The sequence below is a fragment of the Phytophthora cinnamomi genome (genome assembly GCF_018691715.1).
Source record: "Phytophthora cinnamomi strain GKB4 chromosome Unknown Contig106, whole genome shotgun sequence".
In the NCBI taxonomy this organism is placed as follows: domain Eukaryota; phylum Oomycota; class Peronosporomycetes; order Peronosporales; family Peronosporaceae; genus Phytophthora; species Phytophthora cinnamomi.
This window is the reverse complement of record NW_027151039.1, coordinates 111,821-138,386: the sequence shown is the minus strand read 5'-3', so window position 1 is coordinate 138,386 and position 26,566 is coordinate 111,821. Positions and strand designations below refer to the sequence as shown.

The 26,566-nt window shown below is 58.7% G+C and overlaps 6 protein-coding genes across 7 annotated transcripts; 3 read left to right on the top strand and 3 right to left on the bottom strand.

Annotated features, from left to right (window-relative positions):
* Positions 1-1,708: 1,708 nt before the first annotated feature.
* On the top strand, positions 1,709-5,794 carry IUM83_17346 (ATP-binding Cassette (ABC) Superfamily; the record flags this gene model as incomplete). Its single annotated transcript, XM_067942297.1, has 1 exon — positions 1,709-5,794. One exon carries the CDS (start codon positions 1,709-1,711, stop codon positions 5,792-5,794), a length of 4,086 nt encoding a protein of 1,361 aa, XP_067782449.1.
* Positions 5,795-6,273: 479 nt separating this feature from the next.
* Positions 6,274-10,374, bottom strand: IUM83_17345 (ATP-binding Cassette (ABC) Superfamily; the record flags this gene model as incomplete). Its single annotated transcript, XM_067942296.1, has 1 exon — positions 6,274-10,374. One exon carries the CDS (start codon positions 10,372-10,374, stop codon positions 6,274-6,276), a length of 4,101 nt encoding a protein of 1,366 aa, XP_067782446.1.
* Positions 10,375-11,403: 1,029 nt separating this feature from the next.
* Positions 11,404-15,325, bottom strand: IUM83_17344 (ATP-binding Cassette (ABC) Superfamily; the record flags this gene model as incomplete). The annotated part of the gene is made up of 2 exons (XM_067942295.1): positions 11,404-11,419; positions 11,508-15,325. 2 exons carry the CDS (start codon positions 15,323-15,325, stop codon positions 11,404-11,406), a joined length of 3,834 nt encoding a protein of 1,277 aa, XP_067782447.1.
* Positions 15,326-16,742: 1,417 nt separating this feature from the next.
* IUM83_17343 (ATP-binding Cassette (ABC) superfamily) lies at positions 16,743-20,837 on the top strand (the record flags this gene model as incomplete). Of its 2 annotated transcripts, none has more annotated exons than XM_067942294.1 (1): positions 16,743-20,837. In XM_067942294.1, the coding sequence occupies one exon, from the start codon at positions 16,743-16,745 to the stop codon at positions 20,835-20,837; it is 4,095 nt and encodes a 1,364-aa protein (XP_067782443.1). The 2 variants fall into 2 exon arrangements, with proteins under 2 accessions (XP_067782443.1, XP_067782444.1); XM_067942293.1 differs by having other exon boundaries at positions 18,726-20,837.
* Positions 20,838-21,205: 368 nt separating this feature from the next.
* IUM83_17342 (Sugar transport protein 10) lies at positions 21,206-22,744 on the bottom strand (the record flags this gene model as incomplete). The annotated part of the gene is made up of 1 exon (XM_067942292.1): positions 21,206-22,744. One exon carries the CDS (start codon positions 22,742-22,744, stop codon positions 21,206-21,208), a length of 1,539 nt encoding a protein of 512 aa, XP_067782445.1.
* Positions 22,745-24,861: 2,117 nt separating this feature from the next.
* Positions 24,862-26,400, top strand: IUM83_17341 (Sugar transport protein 10; the record flags this gene model as incomplete). The annotated part of the gene is made up of 1 exon (XM_067942291.1): positions 24,862-26,400. One exon carries the CDS (start codon positions 24,862-24,864, stop codon positions 26,398-26,400), a length of 1,539 nt encoding a protein of 512 aa, XP_067782442.1.
* Positions 26,401-26,566: the final 166 nt, after the last annotated feature.

Genomic DNA, 26,566 nt, shown 5'->3' with positions numbered 1-26,566 from the left:
TATCGGGTGGCTCGCGCTCGATGGATCCAACGTTAAACATGCGCGACATCGCAGCCGGTGAGCCTGGGCACTGTGCCATCCCGTGGATGGGCATCGCTGAACTCCCAAATACCAAGCATTTTGCTTACGACTGCTGTGCTCCGTCCCGAAAAGACGGGGCGTCCGTGCTGTTTTCCATCGCGCACTTCCATACTGTTTCTGTATGCATTTGGACATTTTGGACTCGAAATTTCTAAAACAAAGTGCACCTCGTTTTCCGGAACGGAAATCGGTTTACGACTGTGGCAAGCGGCCAATCAGAAACCCTTGGATTATGGGACGGGAATCAACGACCATCACTCTGACGATGTTGATTCCCCGGCTACAGTCGGCGTCTACCAGTCGCGGGGTATGCAACCTTTGCAATTCGGTTTGTCGCTGCGCGTAGCCTGGCAGATTGCTGTGCTGCACCGTCTCGCTGCTGGAGATGTCACTGACGTTGTGGGGGCCCAGACTGGATCGCCAAAAGTTGCGATCTGAAAGGCTGGAAGTTGCTCGCGAATCGTAGACGCTAGTGGGGTGAGACCTGCAAACAAGCGACTTACGGTAAGACCGCAGAAGAGCGGATGTGCTGCGTCGGTGCGTGTAGTGTACGCAATTGTTGGCGATGACGGTAGCGCCATCTGAGCCCAGGCGCGTTTCGTCACGTCGGACCCTTGGATTTAACTAAAGTTGCCGCCGCCTAGCGGCGGCGCTCGGCTAGTATTATAGCACGGATCATAACTCCCACGTTTCGTGGCTAAGCTCACCGATGCTCGGTGTAGCAAACTGGTGCCGTTGACAGTTCAGCCCGTGATGGCGAAACACATCTCACACAAGCATAGTTTGTGCAATTCTACAACTATTACACGCATTCCAGCGCTTCTCTCGCCGTCTGGGGGATCAACAAATTAGTTGAGTTGGTTAAATCGAAAGGTCCGATGTGACGAAACGCGCCTGGGCTCAGATGGCGCTACCGTCATCGCCAACAATTGCGTACACTACACGCACCGACGCAGCACATCCGCTCTTCTGCGGTCTTACCGTAAGTCGCTTGTTTGCAGGTCTCACCCCACTAGCGTCTACGATTCGCGAGCAACTTCCAGCCTTTCAGATCGCAACTTTTGGCGATCCAGTCTGGGCCCCCACAACGTCAGTGACATCTCCAGCAGCGAGACGGTGCAGCACAGCAATCTGCCAGGCTACGCGCAGCGACAAACCGAATTGCAAAGGTTGCATACCCCGCGACTGGTAGACGCCGACTGTAGCCGGGGAATCAACATCGTCAGAGTGATGGTCGTTGATTCCCGTCCCATAATCCAAGGGTTTCTGATTGGCCGCTTGCCACAGTCGTAAACCGATTTCCGTTCCGGAAAACGAGGTGCACTTTGTTTTAGAAATTTCGAGTCCAAAATGTCCAAATGCATACAGAAACAGTATGGAAGTGCGCGATGGAAAACAGCACGGACGCCCCGTCTTTTCGGGACGGAGCACAGCAGTCGTAAGCAAAATGCTTGGTATTTGGGAGTTCAGCGATGCCCATCCACGGGATGGCACAGTGCCCAGGCTCACCGGCTGCGATGTCGCGCATGTTTAACGTTGGATCCATCGAGCGCGAGCCACCCGATACATCACTTTGCAATTTGAGTCCTACTGGCGACACCAGCTCCGACGCAATTACAGGGTAGACATGCAGGACTCGGACGCGCCCATGCGCGCCACCATCGAGTACGATAACGGCAAGACGCTCATGGCTCGCGGGCCTCAGGCACTCCACGACCACGTCGCCTCCCGCATGGAGAAGGCGCTCGGCAAGAGCCTCCCGCAGATGGAGGTGCGCTTCAAGGACGTCTCCATCTCCGCCGACATCATGGTCAAGGACGAGACAGACGTCAAGGTCGAGCTCCCCACCTTGGTCAATGTCCTTAAGACAGGCTTCCGCGAAATGCGCTCCAGCAAGCACGTCGTCAAGAAGCAGGTGCTCAAGAACGTCAGCGGCGTCTTCAAGCCGGGAACCATCACGCTCGTGCTGGGCCAGCCAGGATCCGGCAAGTCCTCGCTCATGAAGCTGCTCAGCGGCCGCTTCCCGAGAGGCAAGAACATCACAATGGAGGGACAGGTGACCTACAACGGCACACCCGCCAACGACATGCAGAAGCACCTGCCCCAGTTCGTGTCGTACGTGACGCAGCGTGACAGGCACTACTCTCTGCTCTCTGTCAAGGAGACGCTCGAGTTCGCGCACGCCTGCACCGGAGGAGGCCTGTCGAAGCGAGACGAGCAGCACTTCATCAACGGCACTCCTGAGGAGAACATGGCCGCGCTCGACGCCGCCAGAGCCATGTTCAAGCACTACCCGGACATCGTCATCCAGCAGCTCGGACTCGACAACTGCCAGAACACCATCGTCGGCGACGCCATGACCCGCGGCGTGTCCGGCGGAGAGCGCAAGCGCGTCACCACGGGCGAGATGGAGTTCGGCAACAAGTTCGTCATGATGATGGACGAGATCAGCACGGGCCTCGACAGCGCCGCCACCTTCGACATCATCACCACGCAGCGCAGCATTGCCAAGAAGTTCCGCAAGACCGTGGTCATCTCGCTGCTGCAGCCGTCGCCCGAGGTCTTCGAGCTCTTCGACGACGTCGTGATCCTCAACGAGGGCCACGTCATGTACCATGGTCCTCGTGCTGAGGCGCTGGACTACTTCGAGGGTCTCGGCTTCAAGTGTCCTCCGCGTCGCGACGTGGCCGACTTCCTGCTGGATCTCGGCACGGGCAAGCAGTCCCAGTACGAGGTGAACTCGGTCCCGTCGAGCAATATCCCGCGCACGCCAGGCGACTTTGCGGATGCGTTTGAGCGCTCATCAATTTATCAGCAAGTCCTGGCCGACCTTGAAGATCCCGTGCACCCTGGGCTCATCCACGACAAGCAGACACACATGGACACCCAGCCCCAGTTCCACCAGAATTTCTGGGACAGCACCTCGTTACTGATGAAGCGACAAATGAGGGTGACAATGCGCGACTCAGCGGCACTCATGGGACGCTTGTTCATGAACACCGTCATGGGCTTGCTGTACGCGAGCGTCTTCTACCAGTTTAACCCGACGAATTCTCAGTTGGTCATGGGCGTCATTTTCGCGTCAGTGCTGTGCTTGTCGCTGGGCCACTCCGCGGAGATCCCGACAGTCATGGCTGCGCGCGAGGTGTTTTACAAGCAGCGCGGAGCCAACTTTTTCCGGACGTCATCCTACGTGCTCTCGAACTCCGCGAGTCAGTTGCCCCCGATTATTTTGGAGACCGTCGTGTTCGGCTCCGTGGTCTACTGGATGTGCGGCTTTGTGGACACCATCGGGGCCTTCCTGCTGTTCCTTGTGACGCTGTGCATTACGAACCTCGCATACACCGCGTTCTTCTTCTTCCTGGCGTCGGCGTCGCCGAATTTCAACGTGGCCAACCCCATCTCCAGCGTCTCGATCCTCTTCTTCATCCTGTTTGGAGGCTTCGTCATCACTAAAGATCAGATCCCCGACTACCTCATTTGGCTGTACTGGATCAACCCGGTCGCTTGGTGCGTGCGTGCTCTAGCGGTGAACCAGTACAGCGACTCGAGTTTCGACACGTGCGTCTACGGCGACGTCAATTTCTGTGAAAGCTACAACAAGACGGCCGGAGACTATTCACTCACCATGTTCGAGGTGCCGACCCAGAAGTTCTGGCTCTGGTACGGCATGGTGTTCATGGCTGCTTCGTACGTCTTCTTCATGTTCCTCTCGTACATCGCGCTGGAATACCACCGATACGAGAGTCCTGAGAACGTGACTTTGGATTCGGAGAACAAGGGTGACGCCACGGACAGCTATGGACTGATGAACACACCCCGTGGCTCACCAACAGACACCGAGGCTGTGCTGGAGGTTGTCCCCGACAGTGAGAAGCATTTCGTGCCGGTCACCGTCGCCTTCAAGGACCTGTGGTACACCGTGCCGGACCCGACCAACCCCAAGGACACCATCGACCTGCTCAAGGGTATCAGCGGATACGCGCTGCCAGGCACCATCACGGCGCTCATGGGGTCCTCGGGCGCTGGCAAGACTACGCTCATGGATGTCATCGCCGGCCGCAAGACGGGAGGCAAGATCCGCGGACAGATCCTGCTCAACGGCCACCCGGCCACCGACCTGGCCATCCGCCGATCCACGGGCTACTGCGAGCAGATGGACATCCACTCCGAGTCGGCGACGATCCGCGAGGCGCTCACGTTCAGCGCGTTCCTGCGCCAAGGCGCCGATGTGCCCGACAGCTACAAGTACGACTCGGTGAACGAGTGCCTGAACCTGCTGGACCTGCACCCGATCGCCGACCAGATCATCCGCGGCAGCTCCGTGGAGCAGATGAAGCGCCTGACCATCGGTGTGGAGCTGGCGGCGCAGCCCAGCGTGCTGTTCCTGGACGAGCCCACGAGCGGCCTGGACGCGCGCTCCGCCAAGCTCATCATGGACGGCGTGCGCAAGGTGGCCAACACGGGCCGCACCGTCGTGTGTACCATCCACCAGCCGTCCTCGGAGGTGTTCAGCGTCTTCGACAGTCTGCTCCTGCTGAAGCGCGGCGGAGAGACCGTGTTCGCCGGAGAGCTGGGCAAGAACGCGAGCGAGATGATCGCGTACTTCGAATCCATCGCCGGCGTGGCCAAGCTCGAGGACAACTACAACCCGGCGACGTGGATGCTGGAGGTGATCGGAGCGGGCGTGGGCAACAGCAACGGCGACAAGACGGACTTCGTCAGGATCTTCCAGGAGAGCAAGCATTTCCAGTTCCTGCAGTCCAATTTGGACCGTGAGGGTGTGTCTCGACCGTCGCCGTCGATTCCTGCTCTGGAATACAGCGACAAGCGTGCGGCGACGGAGCTGACGCAGGCCAAGCTCCTGCTGCAGCGCTTCTTCAACATGTACTGGCGCACGGCGTCGTTCAACCTGACGCGGTTCTTCGTGTCGTTGGTGCTGGGGCTTCTGTTCGGCATCACGTACGTCGGCGCCGAGTACAGGTCGTACTCGGGTATCAACTCTGGGATGGGCATGCTGTACTTGGCGGTCGGGTTCCTCGGCATCGGCTCGTTCAACAGCGCGCTGCCCATTGCGTCGCAGGAGCGCGCGGTGTACTATCGCGAGCGCGCGGGGCAGACGTACAACGCGCTCTGGTACTTCGTCGGCTCGAGCGTGGCCGAGATCCCGTACACGTTCGGGGCGACGCTGCTGTTCATGGCGATCTTCTACCCGATGGTGGGCTTCACGGGCTTCGGCTCGTTCCTCACGGTCTGGCTGGCCGTGTCGCTGCACGTGCTGCTGCAGGCGTACATCGGCGAGTTCCTGGTCTTCCTGCTGCCGAACGTCGAGGTGGCGCAGATCCTGGGCATGCTCATGGCGCTCATCTTCCTGCTGTTCATGGGCTTCAGCCCCCCGGCCGGGGACCTGCCCACGGGCTACAAGTGGCTCTACCACATCACGCCGCAGAAGTACACGCTGGCGGCCATGGCGACCGTCGTGTTCGGCGACTGCCCCAGCGGCGGCGACGGCAGCGACGTGGGCTGCAAGCACATGACGAACGTGCCGCCGACGCTGCCCAAGAGCCTCACGGTCAAGGCCTACCTGGAGGACGTCTTCCTCATGAAGCACAGCGAGATCTGGCGGAACTGCGCCATCGTGCTGGCCTTCGTGGTGCTCTTCCGCGCGCTCACGCTCCTGGCCATGCGCTTCGTGAACCACCAGAAGCGGTGAGCGCCGTCGACAGTCGGTCGGCGCCTCCACATCGTACAGTACACAGCTTACGCTGAAATACACTGAAATACACCTACTTGTATTTACATATCCTCCGTCTCGTGTCGCGGGTTTGTCGAGAATGGACTTTTTGACTTTTTGACGTCGTATGCATTATAGCAGGAGTTTTATTTTCGACAGCTGTCAAAATGGACTTTTGTTCAAATGACAACTTTGACAGTTGTCGATTTTGAAAATTGACGCAGCGGGCGAAGACGCCAATTCGACCTGAACCGCCTTCGCGCTGCGTGCGCCACGGAGACCACCCATCCAGCCAACACAGACTCTTGCTGAAGAGCCCAGCTGAGTGAGCGCAAGGAGAAGCTGCTGCCCATGGCCTCCCGACCGACCGAGCAGCAAGACTTTCAAGGGGGGGAAATCATCTGAAGTTTATTCAAAGAATATCGTATGAAAATGTACACAGAGCGACAGGTATTCCATCACTTCTTCTGGTGGTTGACGAAGCGCAGGGCCACGAGCGCCAGCAGCCGCGTGACCACGATGAAGCCCAGCACGAAGCCGAAGTTCTTCCAGATCTCGCTGTGCTTCATGAGGAAGACGTCCTCCAGGTAGGCCTTGACCGTCAGGTTCTCGGGCAGAGACGGCGGCACGCCCGTCATGACCTTGCAGCCGATCTCGGACCCGTCGCCGCCGCTGGGGCAGTCGCCGAACGCGATGGACGCCACCAGCGCCAGCGAGTACTTCTGCGGCGACACGTGGTAGAGCCATTTGTAGCCCTGGGGGATGGAGCTGCCGGGCGGGTTGAAGCCGTTGAACAGGAAGAAGATGGACGACAGCAAGATGCCGAACACCTGGGCCACCTCCACGGTCGGCATGAGGTACGACATGAGCTGGCCGAAGTACGCCTGCCACAGCACGTGCATCGACAGGTGGACCCAGTAGGCCAGGAAGCTCTTGACACCCGTGAAGCCCACCATCGGGTAGAACGGCGCCATGAACAGCAGCGTGCTGAAGAAGACGTACGGGATCTCCACGACGGTGGAGCCCACGAAGTACCAGAGCGCGTTGTACGTCTGCGCCGCGCGCTCGCGGTAGAATGCCAGGCGGTCCTCAGAGGCGATGGGCATCACGCTCGTGAACGCGATGAAGCCAATGAAACCAGTCGTGCAGAAGAGCATGCCCATGCCCGAGTTGATACCGGCGTACGAGCTGTACTCGGCGCTGACGTACGTGACGCCGAAGAGAAGGCCAAGCGTGAGCGCGAGACTGAAGCGAGTCAAGTTGTACGACGCCGTGCGCCAGTACATGTTGAAGAAGCGCTGCATCAAGAACTTGGCCTGCGTCAGCTCCGTCGCCGCACGCTTGTCGCTGTACTCCAGAGCAGGAATCGATGGCGACGGTCGAGACACACCCTCACGGTCCAAGTTGGACTGCAGGAACTGGAAGTGCTTGCTCGCCTGAAAGATCTTGACGAAGTCCGTCTTGTCGCCGTTGCTGTTGCCCACGCCCGCTCCGATCACCTCCAGCATCCACGTCGCCGGGTTGTAGTTGTCCTCGAGCTTGTCCACGCCGGCGATGGATTCAAAGTACGCGATCATCTCGCTCGCGTTCTTGCCCAGCTCTCCGGCGAACACGGTCTCTCCGCCGCGCTTCAGCAAGAGCAGACTGTCGAAGACGCTGAACACCTCCGAGGACGGCTGGTGGATGGTACACACGACGGTGCGGCCCGTGTTGGCCACCTTGCGCACGCCGTCCATGATGAGCTTGGCGGAGCGCGCGTCCAGGCCGCTCGTGGGCTCGTCCAGGAACAGCACGCTGGGCTGCGCCGCCAGCTCCACACCGATGGTCAGGCGCTTCATCTGCTCCACGGAGCTGCCGCGGATGATCTGGTCGGCGATCGGGTGCAGGTCCAGCAGGTTCAGGCACTCGTTCACCGAGTCGTACTTGTAGCTGTCGGGCACATCGGCGCCTTGGCGCAGGAACGCGCTGAACGTGAGCGCCTCGCGGATCGTCGCCGACTCGGAGTGGATGTCCATCTGCTCGCAGTAGCCCGTGGATCGGCGGATGGCCAGGTCGGTGGCCGGGTGGCCGTTGAGCAGGATCTGTCCGCGGATCTTGCCTCCCGTCTTGCGGCCGGCGATGACATCCATGAGCGTAGTCTTGCCAGCGCCCGAGGACCCCATGAGCGCCGTGATGGTGCCTGGCAGCGCGTATCCGCTGATACCCTTGAGCAGGTCGATGGTGTCCTTGGGGTTGGTCGGGTCCGGCACGGTGTACCACAGGTCCTTGAAGGCGACGGTGACCGGCACGAAATGCTTCTCACTGTCGGGGACAACCTCCAGCACAGCCTCGGTGTCTGTTGGTGAGCCACGGGGTGTGTTCATCAGACCGTAGTTGTCCGAGGCATTACCCTTGTTCTCCGAGTTCAAAGTCACGTTCTCGGGGTTTTCGTATCGGTGGTATTCCAGCGCAATGTACGAGAGGAACATGAAGAAGACGTACGCAGCAGCCATGAAGACGATGCCGTACCAGAGCCAGAACTTCTCGGTCGGCACCTCAAACGTGGTGAGCGAGTACTCACCCATGGTCATGTTGTAGGTGGCGCAGTAGTCGACGTCGTTGAATACACATGTGTCGAACTTGGAGTCGGAGTACTGGTTTACTGCAAGAGCACGTACGCCCCAGGCCATCGGGTTGATCCAGTAGAGCCAAATGAAGTAGTCAGGAATCTGGTCTTTCGTGATCGTGAATCCAGCAAAGAGGACGAACAACAAGACGGAGACCATGGAGATTGGGTTGGCCACGTTCAGGTCAGGAGAAGCACACGACAGGAAGAAGAACCAGGCTGTGAAGGCGAGATTTGTGACGAACAGCATCAACTCGAACACGAGGTATGCTTCAATGGTCGACACATATCCGCACATCCAGTAGATAATCGAACCGAACACCAGACTCTCGATCGCGGCCACAGGGACCTGACTCACCGAGTTCGACAGCACGAACGATACAGTGCGGAAGAAGTTGGCACGGCGCTGTTTGTAAAACACTGCTCGAGCCGCCATGAACATGGGAATTTGGGCTTGTTGTCCAAGCGAAACAAACATTACGGCGTTGAAGATGATGCCCATAACCAACTGGGAATTGGTCTCGTCAAACTGGTAAAACGTACTTGCGTACAGCAGGCCCATCAAGATGACCATGACAGCTCGACCGATCAAAAACGCGGTATCACGTGACAACAGTCTCAATTGACGGTGAACAACATCAATCGTGCTATCCAAAAATCCAAGGTGGAATTCCGGGACGGCGAGCACGTGCTTCTCGTTGTCCTCGATCAGGTTCGCAGACACCGGGCCATTCAGATCATCCATCATCCGAGCGTAGATGCGCGAGCGCGTGAACACATCCGCGTACTGACCGGCCGTGCGCGGGATATTGCTCGACGGGACCGAGTTCACCTCGTACTGGGACTGCTTGCCCGTGCCGAGATCCAGCAGGAAGTCGGCCACATCGCGACGCGGAGGACACTTGAAGCCGAGACCCTCGAAGTAGTCCAGCGCCTCAGCACGAGGACCATGGTACATGACGTGGCCCTCGTTGAGGATCACGACGTCGTCGAAGAGATCGAAGACCTCGGGCGACGGCTGCAGCAGCGAGATGACCACGGTCTTGCGGAACTTCTTGGCGATGCTGCGCTGCGTGGTGATGATGTCGAAGGTGGCGGCGCTGTCGAGGCCCGTGCTGATCTCGTCCATCATCATGACGAACTTGTTGCCGAACTCCATCTCGCCCGTGGTGACGCGCTTGCGCTCTCCGCCGGACACGCCGCGGGTCATGGCGTCGCCGACGATGGTGTTCTGGCAGTTGTCGAGTCCGAGCTGCTGGATGACGATGTCCGGGTAGTGCTTGAACATGGCTCTGGCGGCGTCGAGCGCGGCCTTGTTCTCCTCAGGAGTGCCGTTGATGAAGTGCTGCTCGTCTCGCTTCGATAGACCACCACCGCAGCAGGCGTGCGCGAACTCGAGCGTCTCCTTGACGGTGAGTGACGGGTAGTGCTTGTCCCGCTGGTTGACGTACGACACTAACTGAGACAGTTGCTTGCTCAGCTTGTCGGAAGCGATACCGTTGAAGGTCACCTCACCCTGGACCTGGACGTTCTTTTGAGTGGGGAAGCGGCCACTGAGCAGCTTCATGAGTGAAGACTTGCCTGATCCTGGTTGACCGAGCACAAGCGTGATAGTTCCCGGCTTGAAGACGCCGCTGATATTATTGAGCACCTGCTTCTTGACGACGTGCTTGCTGGAGCGCATCTCGTGGTAACTGGACTTGAGGACGTTGACCAAGGTGGGGAGTTCGGTCTTGGCGTCGGTCTCATCCTTGACCATGATGTCGGCCGAGATGGAAACGTCCTTAAAGCGCACCTCCATTTGCGGGAGGCTCTTGCCGAGCGCCTTTTCCATACGAGAGGCGACGTGGTCGTGGAGTGCCTGAGGTCCGCGTGCCATGAGCGTCTTGCCGTTGTTGTACTCAATGACAGCTCTCATGGGCGCGTCCGATGTTTCATCGTGCCAGTCAGCCATGGTTCACTTTACTTCGCCGTAACCTGTGATCCGCGAAGTCTTAAGGTGGAGGTTGTGGTCTCGAGTGGAGTGGAGTTGCTGGGGTTGTCGCTGGAAAGCGGCAAATTGAGAAGTGAGTTGGCAGGCTATCGGTGTTGGGAAGTGAGAGACATCGATATCTTGGCAACGGAGTCGCTGGTCGTGGTTTGCGGGACTTATCTGTAGAGTTAAGACGGGATTGCGAGCCTGATGATGGAGCTTCGTTTAAGTACGACCTGCTTGCTTTACCAGTGGAGTTTGGTGGAGGATTTGCTCTTGATACAAATTCTAAGTAACGCCGAGTGTCGTTGCGGACGATCGGTAAGTCACATGTCGTGATTGCCTGTTATACCGTTATCAGAGGTACTGTACATGCACAAATTTCTACATGTAAACAAAAAGCGACGGAAAAGGCCAAAATCTCGGTGTGTTAGTCCCATGTGTAGCGACGGTTTAACAACCAGCTCGTGGTTGAGACGGGTCTCCCACCGTCATCACTCATACAGCTGATCACGAACAACACAGGAGGATGACGTCGTTGGCATCGCGCCACCCTCGACAAAGCATGACAGGAACGAGTCAGACTGTTTTTGTAAAGCTGACTTGATTGTGGTATATATGTTGCGGGTGATAAGCACACGCCATGTTATCGGGTCAAGCAAGTTTCGGTGGAGTTATAAGTTCACGAATACAGACTGGTACTCCCGGTGCTCATTTGCTGATGCAGTCGCGTAACCCGAACAGCGCTACTACAAGTCGTTTCCAGAACACAGTTATCGTACGAGGAGATTGTCAAAGGTGCAAGAGGGTATATTGGTGACTATTAAACGAATTACTTCTTCTGGTGGTTGACGAAGCGCAGGGCGACGAGCGCCAGCAGCCGCGTGACCACGATGAAGCCCAACACGAAGCCGAAGTTCTTCCAGATCTCGCTGTGCTTCATCTGGAAAACATCACCCAAGTACTCCTTCACCGTCATATTCTCGGGTAGAGAAGGCGGCGTACCAGTCATTACGTGGCATCCAATCTCCGATCCATCGCCATCACTCGGACAGTCACCGAATACGAGCGATGCCACCAAAGCTAGGGAGTACTTGTGCGGCGTAATGTCGTACAGCCACTTGTAGCCCGTCGGGATAGATCCTCCAGGCGGGTTGAAGCCGTTGAACAGGAAGAAGATCATTTGCAACAGCACACCGAAGATGGAGGCCACCTCCACCGTTGGCATCAGGTACGACATGAGCTGCCCGAAGTACGCTTGCCACAGCACGTGCATCGACAGGTGCAGCCAGTAGGCGAAGAACGTGGTTGCCCCCGTGAAGCCGACCAGAGGATAGTACGGCGCCATGAGCAGCAGTGTGCTGAAGAAGACGTACGGGATCTCGACGACGGTGGAGCCCACGAAATACCAGAGCGCATTGTACGTCTGCGCCGCGCGCTCGCGATAAAATGCGAGTCGGTCTTCGGTTGAAATTGGGATCACACTTGTGAACGCGATGAAACCAATGAAGCCGGTCGCGCAGAAGAGCATGCCCATGCCCGAGTTGATGCCGGCATACGAGCTGTACTCAGCATTGGCATAAGTGATACCAAAGACGAAACCGAGAATCAAAGCGAGGCTAAACCGAGTCAAGTTGTACGACGCCGTTCGCCAGTACATGTTGAAGAAGCGCTGCATCAAGAACTTGGCCTGCGTCAGCTCCGTCGCCGCACGCTTGTCGCTGTATTCCAACGGAGGAATCCCTGGCGAAGGTCGAGAGACACCCTCGCGGTTCAAGTTCCACTCCAGCAATTCATTTTTTTTGCTCTCCTGGAAGATCTTGACGAAGTCCGTCTTGTCGCCGTTGCTGTTGCCCACGCCCGCTCCGATCACCTCCAGCATCCACGTCGCCGGGTTGTAGTTGTCCTCGAGCTTGGCCACGCCGGCGATGGAGTCAAAGTACGCGATCATCTCGCTCGCGTTCTTGCCCAGCTCTCCGGCGAACACGGTCTCTCCGCCGCGCTTCAGCAAGAGCAGACTGTCGAAGACGCTAAACACCTCCGAGGACGGCTGGTGGATGGTGCACACGACGGTGCGGCCCGTGTTGGCCACCTTGCGCACGCCGTCCATGATGAGTTTGGCAGAGCGCGCGTCCAGGCCGCTCGTGGGCTCGTCCAAGAACAGCACGCTGGGCTGCGCCGCAAGCTCCACACCGATGGTCAGGCGCTTCATCTGCTCCACAGAGCTGCCGCGGATGATCTGGTCGGCGATCGGGTGCAGGTCCAGCAGGTCCAGGCACTCGTTCACCGAGTCGTACTTGTAGCTGTCGGGCACATCGGCGCCTTGGCGCAGGAACGCGCTGAACGTGAGCGCCTCGCGGATCGTCGCCGACTCGGAGTGGATGTCCATCTGCTCGCAGTAGCCCGTGGATCGGCGGATGGCCAGGTCGGTGGCCGGGTGGCCGTTGAGCAGGATCTGTCCGCGGATCTTGCCTCCCGTCTTGCGGCCGGCGATGACGTCCATGAGCGTAGTCTTGCCAGCGCCCGAGGACCCCATGAGCGCCGTGATGGTGCCTGGCAGCGCGTATCCGCTGATACCCTTGAGCAGGTCGATGGTGTCCTTGGGGTTGGTCGGGTCCGGCACGGTGTACCACAGATCCTTGAAGGCGACGGTGACCGGCACGAAATGCTTCTCCCTGTCGGGGGCCACAGAGAGTAGTGTCTCTCCGCGGTTGGCAGTGCTTCGTGGAGTCTGAATGAGGCCATAGTCGTTTGTGACTTCATCCTTGCTCTCCGATTCCAAAGTCACGTTCTCGGGACTCTCGTGTCGGTGGTACTCCAGCGCAATGTACGAGAGGAACATGAAGAAGACGTACGAAGCAGCCATGAACACCATGCCGTACCAGAGCCAGAACTTCTCGGTCGGCACTTCAAACGTGGTGAGCGAGTACTCGCCCATGGTCATGTTGTAGTTGGTGCAGTAGTCGACGCCGTTGTACACGCACGTATTGAAGCTCGAGTCCGTGTACTGGTTCACTGCAAGAGCACGTACGCCCCAGGCCATCGGGTTGATCCAGTAGATCCAGATTAAGTAGTCGGGAATCTGCTCCTTCGTGATCACGAAGCCAGCGAACAGCACGAAGAAGAGGATGGAGACCATGGAGATCGGGTTAGCCACGTTCAGGTCAGGCGAGGCGCACGACAGGAAGAAGAACCACGCCGACATGGCCAGGTTCGTCATGAACAGCATAAGCTCGAACAACAGGAAGGCTTCCACCGTCGCCACGTAGCCGCACATCCAGTACAGGATGGAGCCGAACACCAGGCTCTCTGCAAAGCCCAACGGTAGCAGACTCAACGAGTTGGACAGCACGAACGAGTTGGTACGGAAGAAGTTGGCGCGGCGCTGCTTGTAGAACACGTCGCGAGCTGCGATGAACGTTGGGATCTGAGCCTGTTGTCCCAAGGACACGAACATGACGGCGTTGAAGATGATGCCCATGACCAACTGCGCGTTGGTCTCGTCGAACTGGTAGAAGGTGCTGGAGTATAGCAGTCCCATCAGGATGACCATGACGGAGCGGCCGACGAGGAACGCCGTGTCACGCATAGTGAGTGTGATCTGGCGCTGGACGACGGCTCTCGTGCTGTCCCAGAAGTTCTGATGGAATTCCGGGGTGGTGAGAATGTGCTTCTCGTTGTCCTCGATCAGGTTCGCAGACACCGGGCCATTCAGATCATCCATCATCCGAGCGTAGATGCGCGAGCGCGTGAACACATCCGCGTACTGACCGGCCGTGCGCGGGATATTGCTCGACGGGACCGAGTTCACCTCGTACTGGGACTGCTTGCCCGTGCCGAGATCCAGCAGGAAGTCGGCCACGTCGCGACGCGGAGGACACTTGAAGCCGAGACCCTCGAAGTAGCCCAGCGCCTCAGCACGAGGACCATGGTACATGACGTGGCCCTCGTTGAGGATCACGACGTCGTCGAAGAGCTCGAAGACCTCGGGCGACGGCTGCAGCAGCGAGATGACCACGGTCTTGCGGAACTTCTTGGCGATGCTGCGCTGCGTGGTGATGATGTCGAAGGTGGCGGCGCTGTCGAGGCCCGTGCTGATCTCGTCCATCATCATGACGAACTTGTTGCCGAACTCCATCTCGCCCGTGGTGACGCGCTTGCGCTCTCCGCCGGACACGCCGCGGGTCATGGCGTCGCCGACGATGGTGTTCTGGCAGTTGTCGAGTCCGAGCTGCTGGATGACGATGTCCGGGTAGTGCTTGAACATGGCTCTGGCGGCGTCGAGCGCGGCCTTGTTCTCGTCGGGGGTGCCGCCCGCCAGGTGCTGGGCCTCGCGCTCCGAGAAGCCGCCGCCGCAGCAGGCGTGCGCGAACTCGAGCGTCTCCTTGACGGTGAGCGACGGGTAGTGCTTGTCTCGCTGCGTCACGTACGACACGAACTGCGGCAGGCGGCGGAGCAGCTCGTTGGCGGGCGCTCCGTTGTAGGTCACGTCGCCCTCGACCTGGACGTTCTTTTGGGCGGGGAAGCGGCCGCTGAGCAGCTTCATGAGCGAGGACTTGCCGGAGCCCGGCTGGCCCAGCACGAGCGTGATGGTGCCCGGCTTGAAGACGCCGCTGACGTGCTTGAGGATCTGCTTCTGGACGACGTGCTTCTTGGCGCCCAGGCCGCGCACGCCCTTCATGAGCTCGTTGGCGAGCGTGGGCAGCTCCGTCTTGAGGTCGGTCTCGTCCTTGACGACGACGTCGGCGGAGATGGACACGTCCTTGAAGCGCACCTCCATCTGCGGGAGGGCTCGGCCCAGCGCCTTCTCCATGCGGGAGGCGACGTGCTGGTGCAGCGCCTGCGGTCCCTGCGCCATGAGCGTCTTGGCGTTGTCGTACTCGATGGTGGCGCGCATGGGCTGGTCGGAGGCGTCCGGCGGCGATGTCGTCATGGTGATGATATCCCAGTTGGGCTAGTGTGCTCTTGTGGTAGTGGAATGGCTTCGAGACGTGGCGTTGAGGGAGCAAATTGGAAAATGAGCAGGTGTGACCCAGCCGCTTGGGGTGGATTGCGGTCGGTCTCAGGTAACGCACGGCAAAGTGACTTTACCAGTCGACCATACCCATCCAACGGCGAAGTCGACAGTGACATGTCTACTAGACATGCCCAAGCGTTTGCAGCCGCTGAAGATCGCGTGAGTGATTATGAAGACGGGATAATCAAGAGCTCGATGATGCACTCTCGACTCGGCCAGCAGAGCTGGAGGAGGAGTACATATTACAGATGTAGGAGATTCAGGGTAGCATAGAGCGGACTGAGCTCTGGGCCATTTCCGACCGCCAAACGCTTCGCGAAGTGTGCTTTGTGGCTTTCCGCACTGATAGGGTCAAAACAAACACGAACGACCTGCCTTCGCACGCGCAAGGTGCACGCGTCTGCTGTCCGCGAGGCGGCGACCTGATATCAAGGTGCCTCGCAGTGGGTACTTGCCTTTTTTGAAGTCGAGCACCCACTGGGAGGTGAAGCACGTAGACGACCTAGGGCCACTTGGGTGCAGGTGAGCGGTAGTTGCAGGTGCAGTTGCAATGCAGGACCAACCATGTATTTGGTACGTAGAATGAATGTTGCCGTTTACGGCAATTTTCTGGTGCCGCCATCCAAATCGATTAAACACCATCTGGTCTCCTGATGCCAGCACGGGTTTCGATTGACGAAGCAGTGGTCTCCTGGCCCAGGGCTGCCAAACAGACACCGACCGACGACAAACAGCTACTATACCGTTGTACACGAGGCTCTGGGCTACAATGCAGCCTACATGGGTCCATCCAGACCAGCAGCAGCAACACACACATGCAACTACATACAATGCGTTTTCGGATTGCGAACCTTCCAGCAGTGCTGGACCAGCGCTGTATCTCGTACTTAAGCGAGGTCCCATCAACACGTCCGCTATTACTCCCATGATTTCCCGCCCCCAATTGGCTGAAAACACCTCATGGCCTACCCCTCGTAATACACACTTTTCGCGCCTACCCCTCGTAATGTACTGCACTCAGTTCGCTCCCCGCCTTAGCGAGCAGGACATCAAATGCTGTGTCGGCGCGCCGGACAGCAGCTTTGCTTCACGCTGACAGCTCTTACCTCACGATCACAGGAGGATTTAGGTCTGTAGCGGACGTCATCGCAACCGCACAGTGTACGACAGTAGTATGTCGCGTGTCCGCGAAGTTAAAGCACACAAGCCTCTCCTAATCGTCCGATCAGCAACAAAGTCACTTTCAAACTTCACTGCTCTGCGCTGCACGAGCTTGACCACTACTTAGTCAACGTCTATCCGTAGCTCCAGAGACCCAACGAATAACCTGAAGATGCCGCCGCCGGACGCCTCCGACCAGCCCATGCGCGCCACCATCGAGTACGACAACGCCAAGACGCTCATGGCCCAGGGACCGCAGGCGCTGCACCAGCACGTCGCCTCCCGCATGGAGAAGGCGCTGGGCCGAGCCCTCCCGCAGATGGAGGTGCGCTTCAAGGACGTGTCCATCTCCGCCGACGTCGTCGTCAAGGACGAGACCGACCTCAAGACGGAGCTGCCCACGCTCGCCAACGAGCTCATGAAGGGCGTGCGCGGCCTGGGCGCCAAGAAGCACGTCGTCCAGAAGCAGATCCTCAAGCACGTCAGCGGCGTCTTCAAGCCGGGCACCATCACGCTCGTGCTGGGCCAGCCGGGCTCCGGCAAGTCCTCGCTCATGAAGCTGCTCAGCGGCCGCTTCCCCGCCCAAAAGAACGTCCAGGTCGAGGGCGACGTGACCTACAACGGAGCGCCCGCCAACGAGCTGCTCCGCCGCCTGCCGCAGTTCGTGTCGTACGTGACGCAGCGAGACAAGCACTACCCGTCGCTCACCGTCAAGGAGACGCTCGAGTTCGCGCACGCCTGCTGCGGCGGCGGCTTCTCGGAGCGCGAGGCCCAGCACCTGGCGGGCGGCACCCCCGACGAGAACAAGGCCGCGCTCGACGCCGCCAGAGCCATGTTCAAGCACTACCCGGACATCGTCATCCAGCAGCTCGGACTCGACAACTGCCAGAACACCATCGTCGGCGACGCCATGACCCGCGGCGTGTCCGGCGGAGAGCGCAAGCGCGTCACCACGGGCGAGATGGAGTTCGGCAACAAGTTCGTCATGATGATGGACGAGATCAGCACGGGCCTCGACAGCGCCGCCACCTTCGACATCATCACCACGCAGCGCAGCATCGCCAAGAAGTTCCGCAAGACCGTGGTCATCTCGCTGCTGCAGCCGTCGCCCGAGGTCTTCGAGCTCTTCGACGACGTCGTGATCCTCAACGAGGGCCACGTCATGTACCATGGTCCTCGTGCTGAGGCGCTGGACTACTTCGAGGGTCTCGGCTTCAAGTGTCCTCCGCGTCGCGACGTGGCCGACTTCCTGCTGGATCTCGGCACGGACAAGCAGTCCCAGTACGAGGTGAACTCGGTCCCGTCGAGCAATATCCCGCGCACGGCCGGTCAGTACGCGGATGTGTTCACGCGCTCGCGCATCTACGCTCGGATGATGGATGATCTGAATGGCCCGGTGTCTGCGAACCTGATCGAGGACAACGAGAAGCACATTCTCACCACCCCGGAATTCCATCAGAACTTCTGGGACAGCACGAGAGCCGTCGTCCAGCGCCAGATCACACTCACTATGCGTGACACGGCGTTCCTCGTCGGCCGCTCCGTCATGGTCATCCTGATGGGACTGCTATACTCCAGCACCTTCTACCAGTTCGACGAGACCAACGCGCAGTTGGTCATGGGCATCATCTTCAACGCCGTCATGTTCGTGTCCTTGGGACAACAGGCTCAGATCCCAACGTTCATCGCAGCTCGCGACGTGTTCTACAAGCAGCGCCGCGCCAACTTCTTCCGTACCAACTCGTTCGTGCTGTCCAACTCGTTGAGTCTGCTACCGTTGGGCTTTGCAGAGAGCCTGGTGTTCGGCTCCATCCTGTACTGGATGTGCGGCTACGTGGCGACGGTGGAAGCCTTCCTGTTGTTCGAGCTTATGCTGTTCATGACGAACCTGGCCATGTCGGCGTGGTTCTTCTTCCTGTCGTGCGCCTCGCCTGACCTGAACGTGGCCAACCCGATCTCCATGGTCTCCATCCTCTTCTTCGTGCTGTTCGCTGGCTTCGTGATCACGAAGGAGCAGATTCCCGACTACTTAATCTGGATCTACTGGATCAACCCGATGGCCTGGGGCGTACGTGCTCTTGCAGTGAACCAGTACACGGACTCGAGCTTCAATACGTGCGTGTACAACGGCGTCGACTACTGCACCAACTACAACATGACCATGGGCAAGTACTCGCTCACCACGTTTGAAGTGCCGACCGAGAAGTTCTGGCTCTGGTACGGCATGGTGTTCATGGCTGCTTCGTACGTCTTCTTCATGTTCCTCTCGTACATTGCGCTGGAGTACTACCGACACGAAAGCCCCGAGAACGTGACTTTGGACTCGGAGAACAAGGGCGATGCTTCGGACGACTACGGTCTGATGAACACACCTCGTGGCTCACCAACCGAAACCGAGGCTGTTTTAGAGGTTGTCCCCGACAGTGAGAAGCACTTCGTGCCGGTCACCGTCGCCTTCAAGGACCTGTGGTACACCGTGCCAGACCCGACCAACCCCAAGGACACCATCGACCTGCTCAAGGGCATCAGCGGATACGCGCTGCCAGGCACCATCACGGCGCTCATGGGGTCCTCGGGCGCTGGCAAGACTACGCTCATGGACGTCATCGCCGGCCGCAAGACGGGAGGCAAGATCCGCGGACAGATCCTGCTCAACGGCCACCCGGCCACCGACCTGGCCATCCGCCGATCCACGGGCTACTGCGAGCAGATGGACATCCACTCCGAGTCGGCGACGATCCGCGAGGCGCTCACGTTCAGCGCGTTCCTGCGCCAAGGCGCCGATGTGCCCGACAGCTACAAGTACGACTCGGTGAACGAGTGCCTGGACCTGCTGGACCTGCACCCGATCGCCGACCAGATCATCCGCGGCAGCTCCGTGGAGCAGATGAAGCGCCTGACCATCGGTGTGGAGCTGGCGGCGCAGCCCAGCGTGCTGTTCTTGGACGAGCCCACGAGCGGCCTGGACGCGCGCTCCGCCAAGCTCATCATGGACGGCGTGCGCAAGGTGGCCAACACGGGCCGCACCGTCGTGTGTACCATCCACCAGCCGTCCTCGGAGGTGTTCAGCGTCTTCGACAGTCTGCTCTTGCTGAAGCGCGGCGGAGAGACCGTGTTCGCCGGAGAGCTGGGCAAGAATGCGAGCGAGATGATCGCGTACTTCGAATCCATCGCTGGCGTGGCCAAGCTCGAGGACAACTACAACCCGGCGACGTGGATGCTGGAGGTGATCGGAGCGGGCGTGGGCAACAGCAACGGCGACAAGACGGACTTCGTCAGGATCTTCCAGGAGAGCAAGCACTTCCAGTTCCTGCAGTCCAACTTGGACCGTGAGGGTGTGTCTCGACCGTCGCCGTCGATTCCTGCACTCGAGTTCAGCGACAAGCGTGCGGCGACGGAGCTGACACAGGCCAAGTTCTTGATGCAGCGATTCTTCAACATGTACTGGCGAACGGCGTCGTACAACTTGACGCGCTTCAGCCTCTCCCTGATTCTCGGTATCGTCTTTGGTATCACGTACGCCAGCGCTGAGTACAGCTCGTATGCCGGCATCAACTCGGGCATGGGCATGCTATTCTGCACGACTGGTTTCATTGGTTTCATCGCGTTCACAAGTGTGATCCCAATTTCAACCGAAGACCGACTCGCATTTTATCGCGAGCGCGCGGCGCAGACGTACAATGCGCTCTGGTATTTCGTGGGCTCCACCGTCGTCGAGATCCCGTACGTCTTCTTCAGCACACTGCTGCTCATGGCGCCGTACTATCCTCTGGTCGGCTTCACGGGGGCAACCACGTTCTTCGCCTACTGGCTGCACCTGTCGATGCACGTGCTGTGGCAAGCGTACTTCGGGCAGCTCATGTCGTACCTGATGCCAACGGTGGAGGTGGCCTCCATCTTCGGTGTGCTGCTGCAAATGATCTTCTTCCTGTTCAACGGCTTCAACCCGCCTGGAGGATCTATCCCCACGGGCTACAAGTGGCTGTACGACATTACGCCGCACAAGTACTCCCTGGCTTTGGTGGCATCGCTCGTATTCGGTGACTGTCCGAGTGATGGCGATGGATCGGAGATCGGGTGCCAGGTCATGACGGGTACGCCGCCTTCTCTGCCCGAGAATATGACGGTGAAGGAGTACTTGGAGGATATTTTCCTCATGAAGCACAGCGAGATCTGGAAGAACTTCGGCTTCGTGTTGGGCTTCATCGTGGTCACGCGGTTGCTGGCGCTCGTGGCCCTGCGCTTCGTCAACCACCAGAAGAAATGATCTCAAACCGTGATGGCAAACTCAGATTGCTGGTAAATTACCAGATCGCGTAATTTTCCACTGGAATATACTAGTAGTATACGTTTTAGAAATCTGATACACCTTTTGTCAATACTTGCGAAATAAAAACAGAGGACTATCCAACATTTCAACGATTATTGCTTACCGTCCCGTTCCAAGCGATTCATTGACACAAAAGCGCGACAATGAACATACGTAGTAGCGTTTCACGTATTCGATTCATTCATAGAGCGTGTATTACAGCAATAACTACAACGGAGTACTGTGTCCGTTAGCGATTGTCATAAAGAGTCTGCAACACCGACTCAAAACACTACAACAACCTGTTGTTGGTGCCAACTGGTCCATTACACGAGCGACTGCTGCGGAGACTTGACTTCCACGAACGCAGGCGACTTGGGCTTGCCACCGCTGTGGAACAGCGCCTCGATGTCCTCCAGCATGATGCCCTTGGTCTCCGGACAGAAGAAGTACACGAACACGCCGCAGATGCAACACAGACCCGCGAACAGGAAGAACACGCCGTTGATGTTGAGGTGCGGGAAGAGCTTGACCACCTCCGTCATGACGGCGCCCATGGCCCAGTTGGCCGCCGTCGACAGCGCCACGGCCGGCGCGCGCACGCCCAGCGGGAAGATCTCGGCCGGGTAGATCCAGCACACGGGGCCCCACGAGATGGCGAAGTTGAACACGAAGAAGGCCGAGCCCACGCAGATGAACCAGCCGCCCACCTTGGGGCAACCGGCGTCGTCCACGTTGCCGTCGCAGATAGCTGTGAACAGGATGGCAGCGAACAGGTGACCAAGGACCATGCCGACGGCGCCGATCAGCAGAAGCTGGCGACGGCCGAACGTGTCTACCCAGCGCATGGCCGGGATGGTGCTGAGGAAGTTGACGCCCGAGAGGAAGAAGGCCGAGTAAATACCGGCGTTGGTGATATCCTTGAAAATAAGCGCGCCGTAACTCATGATGGGGTTGATACCCGTGGCCTGCTGCAGCACTTGCAGCATCATGGCGATGGCCACGCGCTTGAAGATGGACGGCTCGAGCAGCTCGGCGAGACCCTTCTGGGCAGCCAGCTCCTCCGCGACCTGGTCGCCGATCACCTCCAGCTCGTGGCCCACGTTGTCGGTCTGGCGAAGGCGCTTCAGGACGCGCTCAGCCTCCTCCTTGCCCTTGTGCAGATACGTCCAGCGAGGGCTCTCGGGCACGAAGAAAATGCCGAGCATGACCACGATCGGGGCCGCCATGGCCACGCCGTTGGTCGTACGCCAGCCGTTGTCGCGGTTCTCCACGATGATGTTGACGACGTTGGCCAGGAAGAGACCCGTCACGACCGTCATCTGCATGAAGCCGGCGAGCAGACCGCGCAGCTCCTTGGGGGCCATCTCAGCACCGAACAGCGGCAACGAGAAGGACGAGTTGCCGACGCCAAAACCCTGGATCACGCGGGCGATGTACATGAGCGTGTGCTCCTGGGCCTTGTTGAAGCAGACCCACGAAGTACCGATGCAGAAGAGCAGGCCGGCCGTGAAGATGGTCCAGCGGCGACCCAGCTTGTCGGCCACGATGCCACCCACGAAGGCGCCGCCGAGGCAGCCCAGGTTGTACGCCATGTTGTACCAGACCGTGAAGTCCGTCCATTCGGCGGGCAGATCCGAGGAAGACGACGTACACTCCTCGTACGTGAAGTTGTGCCAGCCGACGCAGTAATCGTAGATGAAGGAGTCCATGATGAGCACGCCCGAGGTCACGCCTTGGTCGTAGCCGAAGAAGAGGCCGCCCAGCGCGGCGAACACGCACACGATGATAGCGTAGGTGCGCGAGCCCTCGGTCGGGACGTCATCGTCGTTGTTGTGGACGTTCACCACGACGCCCGCCGCCATTGTGGAGGGTAGATAGAAACCGAGACGAGAAAGCTGCGGTGCGTGAGCGCTGGCCTGTGCGGCAGGCAGTGAATTGCAGAATGAAACGAGTTGTAGCCCCGGCGGTTCTCTACATAGCATGTAGTACATATTGCTAACGTTAGGGAGAGGAGCTCCCGCGACTCGACTGAGGTGGCAGGACGGACGGCTGGCTCAGACGAGCATGCGATTATGTAGACTCTGTACTTGGCGATCGAGCGATCGAGCGACCGAGCTCAGCACCGTGCTTTGGATTACATATCGTGCCCTGTACAGCGTCGCTGGTGACTGGGCCAACCACTGGTTTGCGTACAAATCCCGCGGCCACTTGAAGCTGTCGCGCGGCAGCTTGAAGTTGGCAGCGACTTGGGATCGCCGGGACGCCGAGCTGCCCTGCGTTTGCGCGCGGCGAGGCGTCTCTGTCCGAAACCAGTCAATCGGCGCGCCCTACCACTTGATTTATTGGGCTCCTGGCTGGAGGCCGTGACACGTGAGCGTGCCGAGGTGTAGTGTTCACGCGTGGTGTTTTGATACACGTTGATTAAGAGTTGTTTTGAGTTGCAACCTGGGGCAACAGATCCGCGTTAATGCTTTCTGAAGTTTTTAGCGTTTTTCTGCTTGGTCGTGCAGCTCCAGTACAGTTCACGTGGGTGGTGGCCTCCACCGCTGAGCACGTGCATCGTGTAGTCCACGAATCGTGGACCACGATGCACGTGCTCAGCAACCGTTGTGATGGGTCATCGAAGTGCTTTGCAGTACATGTACACTGAGAGGGAAGAAGTTCTCCTGGTCCGCGTTTTTTAACGTGCGAAAAGTTAATGTAGGGTAGAGTAGAGACCGAAACGTCGTATTTCGTGTGTCGAACTTCAACCTGTACGTATCACGGATGGGCATGTACGGATTAAAAGCGGCGGTCAGTGACTGACCGCTGCTTTTGTTGGTCTGCCACCGCCACTGACTCAGTGGCGGTGGCAGACCAACTCGGTCCCAACAAGAAAGCAGGAAACAAGGAAGCATCCCTCAGCGGTTCGGCGGCTGGACCTCAGCCGTGAAGTGGTCCCAGAACTAGACCACTTGATTTATTGGGCATCTTACCCAGCCTGGGTCCTGCAGTGACCTCGGCTCCAGTCTGCCGAACTTGTGACCTTGTAATTCTGGTTGTTTCAGAGCTCTACGTCGAGTGTTGATACAGCCAGAAGACCATCCACTGATTGCCGGTGGAATGGCAACACATGTGCGTGTAGGCCAGTAGGTCTCGCTGCAGTGTTAAACGTGCAAGCAGATCCCCGCCATTTTAATTTGCGTGGGACGACTGCTTCGTCTATACGCGGTGTATGCACACACGCATTTTTGATGAGTCGACGATGCTCCCCATCCTTCAGCGTGAAGCAAACTTCAGAACAGCCAGTTCGGCCCGAACTTCGGGTGCATCGAGCAATGCAGGACAAGATGCAATACGAGACTTTAAGGTCAAGTCCAAACGCCTCGGAGATCCAGGTTTTCATCGTGTTGAGGACAAACCGGACCGTTATTATCTAAGTTAAATGGGCCGACACTGTGTACGTCGCCAAGTCACTGACGCATTCGTTTCCGGAACAACAACAGCAACGTTGACACAATAAATCAAGTGGTAGGGCGCGCCGATTGACTGGTTTCGGACAGAGACGCCTCGCCGCGCGCAAACGCAGGGCAGCTCGGCGTCCCGGCGATCCCAAGTCGCTGCCAACTTCAAGCTGCCGCGCGACAGCTTCAAGTGGCCGCGGGATTTGTACGCAAACCAGTGGTTGGCCCAGTCACCAGCGACGCTGTACAGGGCACGATATGTAATCCAAAGCACGGTGCTGAGCTCGGTCGCTCGATCGCTCGATCGCCAAGTACAGAGTCTACATAATCGCATGCTCGTCTGAGCCAGCCGTCCGTCCTGCCACCTCAGTCGAGTCGCGGGAGCTCCTCTCCCTAACGTTAGCAATATGTACTACATGCTATGTAGAGAACCGCCGGGGCTACAACTCGTTTCATTCTGCAATTCACTGCCTGCCGCACAGGCCAGCGCTCACGCACCGCAGCTTTCTCGTCTCGGTTTCTATCTACCCTCCACAATGGCGGCGGGCGTCGTGGTGAACGTCCACAACAACGACGATGACGTCCCGACCGAGGGCTCGCGCACCTACGCTATCATCGTGTGCGTGTTCGCCGCGCTGGGCGGCCTCTTCTTCGGCTACGACCAAGGCGTGACCTCGGGCGTGCTCATCATGGACTCCTTCATCTACGATTACTGCGTCGGCTGGCACAACTTCACGTACGAGGAGTGTACGTCGTCTTCCTCGGATCTGCCCGCCGAATGGACGGACTTCACGGTCTGGTACAACATGGCGTACAACCTGGGCTGCCTCGGCGGCGCCTTCGTGGGTGGCATCGTGGCCGACAAGCTGGGTCGCCGCTGGACCATCTTCACGGCCGGCCTGCTCTTCTGCATCGGTACTTCGTGGGTCTGCTTCAACAAGGCCCAGGAGCACACGCTCATGTACATCGCCCGCGTGATCCAGGGTTTTGGCGTCGGCAACTCGTCCTTCTCGTTGCCGCTGTTCGGTGCTGAGATGGCCCCCAAGGAGCTGCGCGGTCTGCTCGCCGGCTTCATGCAGATGACGGTCGTGACGGGTCTCTTCCTGGCCAACGTCGTCAACATCATCGTGGAGAACCGCGACAACGGCTGGCGTACGACCAACGGCGTGGCCATGGCGGCCCCGATCGTGGTCATGCTCGGCATTTTCTTCGTGCCCGAGAGCCCTCGCTGGACGTATCTGCACAAGGGCAAGGAGGAGGCTGAGCGCGTCCTGAAGCGCCTTCGCCAGACCGACAACGTGGGCCACGAGCTGGAGGTGATCGGCGACCAGGTCGCGGAGGAGCTGGCTGCCCAGAAGGGTCTCGCCGAGCTGCTCGAGCCGTCCATCTTCAAGCGCGTGGCCATCGCCATGATGCTGCAAGTGCTGCAGCAGGCCACGGGTATCAACCCCATCATGAGTTACGGCGCGCTTATTTTCAAGGATATCACCAACGCCGGTATTTACTCGGCCTTCTTCCTCTCGGGCGTCAACTTCCTCAGCACCATCCCGGCCATGCGCTGGGTAGACACGTTCGGCCGTCGCCAGCTTCTGCTGATCGGCGCCGTCGGCATGGTCCTTGGTCACCTGTTCGCTGCCATCCTGTTCACAGCTATCTGCGACGGCAACGTGGACGACGCCGGTTGCCCCAAGGTGGGCGGCTGGTTCATCTGCGTGGGCTCGGCCTTCTTCGTGTTCAACTTCGCCATCTCGTGGGGCCCCGTGTGCTGGATCTACCCGGCCGAGATCTTCCCGCTGGGCGTGCGCGCGCCGGCCGTGGCGCTGTCGACGGCGGCCAACTGGGCCATGGGCGCCGTCATGACGGAGGTGGTCAAGCTCTTCCCGCACCTCAACATCAACGGCGTGTTCTTCCTGTTCGCGGGTCTGTGTTGCATCTGCGGCGTGTTCGTGTACTTCTTCTGTCCGGAGACCAAGGGCATCATGCTGGAGGACATCGAGGCGCTGTTCCACAGCGGTGGCAAGCCCAAGTCGCCTGCGTTCGTGGAAGTCAAGTCTCCGCAGCAGTCGCTCGTGTAATGGACCAGTTGGCACCAACAACAGGTTGTTGTAGTGTTTTGAGTCGGTGTTGCAGACTCTTTATGACAATCGCTAACGGACACAGTACTCCGTTGTAGTTATTGCTGTAATACACGCTCTATGAATGAATCGAATACGTGAAACGCTACTACGTATGTTCATTGTC